The sequence below is a fragment of the Nanorana parkeri genome, unplaced genomic scaffold (genome assembly GCF_000935625.1).
Source record: "Nanorana parkeri isolate BGI_ZX_2015 unplaced genomic scaffold, ASM93562v1 scaffold1894, whole genome shotgun sequence".
Taxonomy (NCBI): Eukaryota; Metazoa; Chordata; class Amphibia; order Anura; family Dicroglossidae; genus Nanorana; species Nanorana parkeri.
This window is the reverse complement of record NW_017308162.1, coordinates 237,144-246,033: the sequence shown is the minus strand read 5'-3', so window position 1 is coordinate 246,033 and position 8,890 is coordinate 237,144. Positions and strand designations below refer to the sequence as shown.

Below are 8,890 nucleotides of genomic sequence, written 5' to 3'. Positions count from 1 at the left end.
GCCGGGGGGCCCCGCCTCTCTCTTGCTATCTTCGCAGTTAGCGACACCTGCTGGCCGGTAGAGGGTAGAGCGCAGCTGACGGCCAAAGGACCGTGACGTCACCAGGGCGCCATGTTGCAGTTGGCTGACCCGCTTGTCAACATCGACGCAACGCGTCTGTACAGCCGCCAACTTGTGGTTGGCAGGTCAGCGCTTTCTCTGGCGCCAACCTCTCAGGCCGCGGACACTGTCCCACGTGACACCTATAAAAGTGAAAAAACATGTTGGAGGATCTCCTATAGTAACCATAATAATCAATGAAAAATATATATATTTAGTTTTAGATGGAAGGGGGGGGGGGATTTAAACATCTGCCCCTGTCCTTGTTTGGGAGATTTCCCTCCGACTTCCTGTCTGGACAGGAAGGGATGGAAACACATTTTCAGTGTTGAAGGTCTGGCGATGCTTTTTTTTTGCTCGCTTTGACCTGCTGACACAAGAACAGGAAGTGAGGGAAAATCTCCTCTGTGGGGGTCACCGCCACATAAACCGGACAAATATTTTAACTCCAAAACCGAAAAGAAATGCCCGGAGTCGGCCGACTTTAACATTACTGTTTAGAAAATGGCCAACCCTGCAGCATGGGGGGGGCTGCCAGAAAATTCAATTTGCCTGGCCGTTATGGTCATCCTCTAGCTTCAGCTCTGTTACTGCAGGCAGGAAACTGTCAGAGTAAAAGTCAGCCGCCCTCATTTGTGTGTTTATTCCAGGTCAGCAACTTGCAGTACAGAAGCAAAAGGATCAGCATGACAGCCAGACAAGTAGGACAATGGCAGCCCTCTATTTGTATCAGCCGTCTGTGTCTCTGTCTGCCCCTAGATGGCGATGGCAGGATTCCTGCAGAAGTCAGTCTGAGCATGCTCGGGAAGTCTTGCCCACACTTGTTCTGGCTTCATTGCCCACAGGAAGCGAAACAGACGTCACTTCCTGTTTCTGACCTCTGCTACCAGCGAGCTGCTGCAGAGCCAGGTGAGCATGCTTTGCACACACTGGACCTGTTCCGGGGTCACTCCGAGAGCGAGGGAGGAATTATACACCTATGGGGGGTGGGGGTCACCTGCAGCCCTATGTGCTGGGACTTGTAGTTCTTGGGAAATAAGACTGGCACTTGAGAAATAACATTTTCAGTAAAATTTGGGTTTGCCCTCCATGTGACAGCACATTAGAGGTGACAGGTTAGGGGTCCATTAGACCGCTGCTGTCACCTGAAGGTGATCAAGCACAGATCAGCTTCATCCCCGGCCGCCAGTGTGATGCATTCCCTTTAATACTGGTTGTAAGAACAAGTGTGTAATAAAGTTTTGTTTGCAGGTTTTGCCGAGATGCTGCAGTGTCTCCGTGGGAAGACTCTCCCCCTAACCGTGCAGGTAAGAGGACACTACTGGAAGAGGGTCAGAGACTGCGCACACGCTACGGGAGACTTGCAGAGACTGCGCACACGCTGCGGGTGAGGGGCAGAGGCTGCGGGTGAGAGGCTGCGCACAAGCTGCGGGAGAGGGGCAGAGACTGTGCACAAGCTGCGGGAGACGGCCAGAGACTGTGCACAAGCTGCGGGAGACGGCCAGAGACTGCGCATGCTCTGCAGGAGATTTCAGAGACTGCGCACGTGCTGCAGGAGACGGTCAAAGACTGCAGACACTCTACACGCCCTGCTGGAGACGGCCAGGGACTGTGAAGTGCAGCGGGAGACTTTCAAAGACTGCGCGCGCGCTACAGGAGACGGCCAGAGACTGCGCACATGCGGTGGGAGACGGCCAGAGACTGCGCACGTGCTGCGGGAGTCAGTCAGATACTGCGCAGGCGCTGCGGGAGACGATCAGAGACTGCAGACACGGATAAATCTTTCCGGCTGATATTCTTTTCTTGCAGTTATTGAAGGAGATCTCCCCGGTATGCAGACGATGTTTCTTCTCTCCAGTGGCGGTCAGACTCTACCACAGGCCTCCAACCTCCAGGCCGGTCCCCATGTTGACTCTCACATCCTTCAATCTCAGCGGGAAGCTCGGCCTTCACACATCCAGCCAGCGGCAGAGGAGGAACAGGGAGGTCAGGGAAAGCGTTCTCATCACCACCGCGCAGCGTCACTGGCAGGAGATGAAGAAGACCCCAAAACCGGCGTTCTTTCTGGGGGTCGCCGGGGCCGTGCCCTTCGTGGCCCCGCCCCTCGCCATGTGCTTCATGCACGTCTACTACCCGGGACTGGCCACAGCACAGGTCCTCTACGGGGCATGCATCCTCTCCTTCCTCGGGGGGGTTCGCTGGGGTTACACCCTGCCGGACGACGGCCCCCACCGGCCCAACTGGGTTAACCTGGTGACCGGCGCCGTGATCCCGTACATGGCGTTCATGAGCCTGCTGCTGATGGATAGTATACACACGTCCGTGATGGGGCTGGGGATGGGATTCGGCATCGCTATGGCGGTGGACGTTCTGGGGGCGAAGGATCTGGACTTGGCCCCTGTAGGGCCCCTCTGGTATAAGTGGCTGAGAAGTCTGCTGACAGTCATTGTTCTGGCCTCCTTATTGGCCACGCTGGGATGTGCGAGCCGCTATCCCGAAATTCCGACGGACAACCAAATGGCACCGAAAAAACTGGAGATGAATCGGGAATCATTGTTCCGCCCTTAGAAGAAAGACGCCACCCCCGCCCCCCTCTCATCAATACGATAATGACATTGTTCAATAAAACCGTTCTGTTTTCATTGCAGATCTTATTTTAGTCCCGGTGATGTCATCGCTGCGTCTCTGTGCTTCTCTGTACAATGCAGGCAGATCATGGCTGGTGGGAGGAGCCGTCAGGGTGCTGTACGTAGCTTCCTGTAAACATCACAGCACCCTGCCTCAGTACTCCTCATAAGAGTCCTCAGCCCTGATGCAAGCAGTGGGCGGGCTCTTGGGAGGAGTTATGCAAATATCAAAATGCCTTGATGGGTGGGGATCATTATGGAGCAGCGGGCGTTCCACTATATTTGCATACAGACCTCCCTAGGTCACGCCCACATGTGATTCTGAGCCTCCATGATTGAAAGCACTGAAATCCAATGAACGAAAAGGGGCGGAGCCAGGTACAGTTAGGCTGGGGAGGAAGAAGGGCAACAGTTTCAGTAGCGTTATCCCTCTTCTGCTTCTCCATTGGTTGTCTCCTGACAGGCTGGGGGAGGGACAAGACCCGGTATCCTTTCCCCTTCATAGGCAAAGCTGATCCTCAGCCCATCCTCCGCTCCGGAGTTATTTACTGCCATCCGCATGCCTCTCCGATATAATCCGCTTTATTACATACAAAATCTCGTCACAATATCGACATTGTCAGATATTTTTACACTTTCCATTAAAATAAATAACAATGAGATCTCGTCGTTCTATGGTTATCATGTTACTGTTTTCTGGAAGTTGCCATGACAGGTGGACAGGTCTCTGGACGCAGGAAGTGACCTGTATCAGGTTTGTGGGGGTGACCCGGGGTGTCACGGTCCCGGGAGATGAGAGGGAATCTTCCTACAGACCATATACAAAGTATTCCAGCAGCCAATCAGAGACTTCTACCCGTCAGATTCGGCCCTCGCTGGGAACGTCAGAACCGCATTTCTGAAGGTCGATAAATGTTTACGGCCCCCCAATCATCAGTTCTCCAGGTCATCCACCAACGATTTTAGGGTTATTGTCCCCTGGGGATCTCTGACTGGTTTGGGGGGCTGTGGAAAATAATTAGGGATGCACCTATACCGGGTTTCCCGTATCATCTCGGCACGTACAGTGTACGTGGCCAGTCATATAGCCACTTTGTGACGGGACGTACACTGTACGTCTCCCGTCACGAAGGGGTTAAGGAAGACAGGCGTCGTGTAACGACTCGCCACCCGGTGTCCCGATTAGCAAGGAAGCAGTTCCCATGCTTCTCATCACTAGGTGACGAGAAAGCATGGAGCCGGCTTTCTGGCCAATCAGGAAGCTGGGCGCCGTGTAATACCGTCCTTTAAACTCAATTCTCAAAAAATCGTCATCTTTAACTTACCTGGCCCTGGACCAGGGATGGATATCTGAAGATGTTGCTGAGTGGCTTTACAACATACATGCTCGCACACCAGTAATATACGGTCTTCCAAAGATACACAAGGGGATATAATCCATTATCCTTTAGGCCCATTGTGGCCGGGACCAGCTCGGCATTACAACCATTAGCCATGTTATTGGATCACTTTTTACAACCAATGGTGAAAGCCCTCCACTCATATACCCGTGACACAAGCGACTTCATTGAGAAATTGAGAAATATTAACAACATGCATCCTGGATGGATACTATTAACCATGGATATATCTGCACTATATACCTGTATCCCCACGGAAGGGGGATTACAGGCGGCGGAATATTTCCTAACTCAAAGAGAGATAACATCACCGCCAACATCCTTTATACTAGAAGGATTAAGAATGATACTTGAAAACAACTATTTCCGGTTTGAAAAACAGTATTTCCTCCAGATAAAAGGCACTGCAATGGGGTGCTCAGTTGCCCCCTCTTATGCAAATCTATTCATAGGCTACCTCGAGGAATGCTTCATCTACCGCTGTGAATTGTTTGAACACGTGAGACTGTGGACAAGATACATAGACGATATATTTGTAATATGGTCAGGATCTATTACAGATGTACAAAATTTTTCCGAATACCTTAATACGCTAGCTGAGGGCATTGTTTTTAATCCAGAGATGTCACATTCCGAGATTGCATTTTTGGATGTAATGGTAACAAACAACCAAGGAATACTTACAACTTCATTATATACCAAGCCAACAGATCGCAATACGTTGTTGTCCTACAGCAGTGCACACCCGGATGGACTGAGGGATTCATTACCTATCTCTCAGTTCATTCGGGTCATGCGCATTTGCTCCGATACCACTGATTGTGAAACAGAATTACAAAAGATGTCTGACAAATTTAGGGACAGAGGTTACCCTGAACATATACTTAGACATACTCTGGAGGTAGCCAGGGATAGGTTTTGTACCCCTAGACCCAAGGAGACACGGCCAAAAGACACACTGCTTGTAACTAAATGTAATCACTACTCATACCAGGTAAAACGCACGATACAACGCAACATGAATATTTTGAGAGCAGACAGGACTCTTGTTCCTATCGTTAAACAAACACCTCGAGTAGTTCATTCGGGAAACAAATCCCTACGGGACTACCTAGTCTGTGCTGACCCGCACTCTAAATATGCCACTATACCATACAAAATATCTACTAGACAAGGATGCTACAGATGCCATAATTGTAGCATCTGTAATTCCCTTATCATCGGGGAATCATTTTTTCATCCACATACGGGGAGGAAATACCCAATCCACAGTTATTTGAACTGTGTGTCCGATTACTGCGTATACATACTGAAATGTCCCTGTTCATTAGTCTATGTGGGAAAAACCATTAATGTGTTTAAAAAACGATACCAAAAACATAAAAGTGACATTAAATTAGTAATTGAACAAAAAAGACTAGGAAAAGATATGGACCCGAATTTATTAAACAATTCCTAACCATCTATCTAAGTCTCTTACTACTTTATCCTTATTCCTGATACCCGCTTTCCCATATAGATTTCGATTCAAATGCTGTATGGGATTATATTATTTCCCCGCTCTGAGGTTATGGTGCTGTGCCTGTGTAATGCTAATAGCTGTACGCTTGCTCTTTCCACACTCTGCCGATACTCCGGCTGGCGCATGCGCACTAGAATCGTGGAGAATTGTATCTCCCCATCCACTGGTTACGAATGACGTCTATCATATGCGTCTAACCAGGACAGAAGGCGATGCTGTGTATATCACAGAAGGACACCGGATCGCAACTCTGCCTCACACTCTTCACATCCTTAGCAGATCGCCATGATGACTGACATTACACCGCCACAGCCATCATTCTTAACCTCAGACTGGAGGCAACAAACAGTGAGTAACATAGATAGTATATATGTGTTTTTTAAACATGTTTTTGTAATTTAAATATGGCGTTTTTTCCCGCCATTCTGACATCACTGGGGGGGTGTCTATTGATAATTGGTTCACATTATGGGGTATATATGTGGTGTGTGGACACCATCACATTGTCACATCTTTTGCCCTGAGGAAGGGACCCTGCGTGGCCCCGAAACGTTGGCTGTTTGACTATTGTGACACGTATGTCCAATAAAAAGGACTTATTTATTTGAAATCAATCTGAGTGCTGGTAACCTATTCTTTCTACAGAAACAGGAAGTGACATCTGTTTCACTTCCTGTGGGCAATGAAGCCAGAACAAGTGTGGGCAAGACTTCCCGAGCATGCTCAGACTGACTTCTGCTGGAATCCTGTCTTAGCCATCCGGGCAGAAAGAGACACAGACAGCTGATAGAAATAGAGGGCTGCCATTGTCCCATTGGCTGTTTGACTATTGTGACACGTATGTCCAATAAAAAGGACTTATTTATTTGAAATCAATCTGAGTGCTGGTAACCTATTCTTTCTACTTTGTGCATTGCACGGTGCCATCCGTGGGAGTTACTGCAAGCACCTTATCTCTACTGGCCGGGACTGCTGAAAGGTGTGCGGAGAGCACCCTCACCAATTACAACTTCCTGTTTCTGAACTCCGCTACCAGCGAGCTGCTGCAGAGCCAGGTGAGCATGCTTTGCACACGCTGGACCTGTTCCGGGTTCCCTCTGAGACTGAGTGAGGGAGGAATTATACATCTATGGGGGGTGGGGGGTCACCTGCAGCCCTATGTGCTGGGACTTGTAGTTCTTGGGAAATAAGACTGGCACTTGAGAAATAACATTTTCAGTAAAATTTGGGTTTGCCCTCCATGTGACAGCACATTAGAGGTGACAGGTTAGGGGTCCATTAGACCGCTGCTGTCACCTGTGTATCCCAGTGAAGGTGATGAAGCAAAGATCAGCTTCATCCCCGCCACCGGCTCCCCAGTGTGATGCATTCCCTTTAATGCTGGTTGTAAGAACAAGTGTGTAATAAAGTTTTGTTTGCAGGTTTTGCCGAGATGCTGCAGTGTCTCCGTGGGAAGACTCTCCCCCTAACCGTGCAGGTAAGAGGACACTACTGGGGGTCAGAGACTGCGCACACGCTACGGGAGACTTGCAGATACTGTGCACACGCTGCGGGAGAGGGGCAGAGGCTGCGCAGGCGCTGCGGGTGAGGGGCAGAGGCTGCGCAGGCGCTACGGGAGAGGGGCAAAGGCTGCGCAGGCGCTGCGGTAGAGGGGCAGATGCTGCGCAGGCGCTGCGGGAGACGGCCAGAGGCTGCGCAGGGGCTGCGGGAGAGGGGCAGAGACACGGAGAAATCTTCCCGGCTGATATTCTTTTCTTCTTGCAGTTATTGAAGATCTCCCCGGTATGCAGACGATGTTTCTTCTCTCCAGTGGCGGTCAGACTCTACCACAGGCCTCCAACCTCCAGGCCGGTCCCGATGTTGACTCTCTCTGCCTTCAATCTCAGCGGGAGGCTCGGCCTTCACACATCCAGCCAGAGGGACAGGGAAGTCAGGGAAAGCGTTCTCATCACCACCGTGCAGCGTCACTGGCAAGAAATGAAGAAGACCCCAAAACCGGCGTTCGTTCTGGGGGTCGCCGGGGCCGTGCCCTTCGTGGCCCCGCCCCTCGCCATGTGCTTCATGCACGTCTACTACCCGGGACTGGCCACAGCACAGGTCCTCTACGGGGCATGCATCCTCTCCTTCCTCGGGGGGGTTCGCTGGGGTTACACCCTGCCGGACGCCGGCCCCCACCGGCCCAACTGGGCTAACCTGGTGACCGGCGCCGTGATCCCGTCCATGGCGTTCATGAGCCTGCTGCTGATGGATAGTATACACACGGCCGTGATGGGGCTGGGGATGGGATTCGGCATCGCTATGGCGGTGGACGTTCTGGGGGCGAAGGATCTAGACTTGGCCCCTTTAGGGCCCCTCTGGTATAAGTGGCTGAGAAGTCTGCTAACGGTCATTGTTCTGGCGTCCTTATTGACCACGCTGAGATGTGCGAGCCGCTATCCCGAAACGCGGCCAATCAGAACGCAGCAACGAAAAAACTGGAGATGAATCGGGAATCGTTGTTCCGTCCTTAGAAAAAAAAAAAAACACCGGCCAGCAATGGGGGCAATATTGAAGATGAAGGTTAATCTGCTTATAGTTTGCCTTCTCTGGTTCCCCCCCCCCTCATCATTGTTCAATAAAACCGTTCTGATTTCATTGCAGATCCTATTTTAGTCCCGTAATGTCATCACTGGGTCTCTATGTTTCTCTGTACAATGCAGGCAGATCATGGCTGGTGGGAGGAGCCGTCAGGGTGCTGTACGTAGCTTCCTGTAAACATCACAGCACCCTGCCTCAGTACTCCTCATAAGAGTCCTCAGCCCTGATGCAAGCAGTGGGCGGGCTCTTGGGAGGAGTTATGCAAATATCAAAATGCCTTGATGGGTGGGGATCATTATGGAGAAGTGGGCGTTACACTTTATTTGCATACAGACCTCCCTTGGACTTAAACAAGCTGTGGGCCCATGAGCGAGGTCGTGGAGTCCTTTCCCCTTCATATGTACAGCTGATCCTCAGCCCATCCCCCGGTCCGGAGACATTTACTTTCACTCACATATTTCTCCGATATAATCCGATTTATTACATACAAAATATCATCACAATATCAGCGTTTACAAATATTTTTACACTTTTCATTAAAATAAATAACAATGAGATCTCGTCGTTCTATGGTTATCATGTTACTGTTTTCTGGAAGTTGCCATGACAGGTGGACAGGTCTCAGGATGCAGGAAGTGACCTGTATCAGGTTTGTCGGGGTCACC

General features: G+C 50.4%; 2 protein-coding genes across 2 annotated transcripts; both read left to right on the top strand.

The window, feature by feature from the left end:
- The first annotated feature begins 111 nt into the window (after nt 1-111).
- Nucleotides 112-2,667, top strand: LOC108800054 (transmembrane protein 69-like). Its single transcript, XM_018571997.1, has 4 exons — nt 112-250; nt 859-1,008; nt 1,351-1,406; nt 1,909-2,667. The coding sequence occupies exons 1-4, from the start codon at nt 112-114 to the stop codon at nt 2,665-2,667; spliced, it is 1,104 nt and encodes a 367-aa protein (XP_018427499.1).
- Nucleotides 2,668-7,080: 4,413 nt separating this feature from the next.
- TMEM69 (transmembrane protein 69) lies at nt 7,081-8,132 on the top strand. Its single transcript, XM_018571995.1, has 2 exons — nt 7,081-7,125; nt 7,413-8,132. The coding sequence occupies exons 1-2, from the start codon at nt 7,081-7,083 to the stop codon at nt 8,130-8,132; spliced, it is 765 nt and encodes a 254-aa protein (XP_018427497.1).
- Nucleotides 8,133-8,890: the final 758 nt, after the last annotated feature.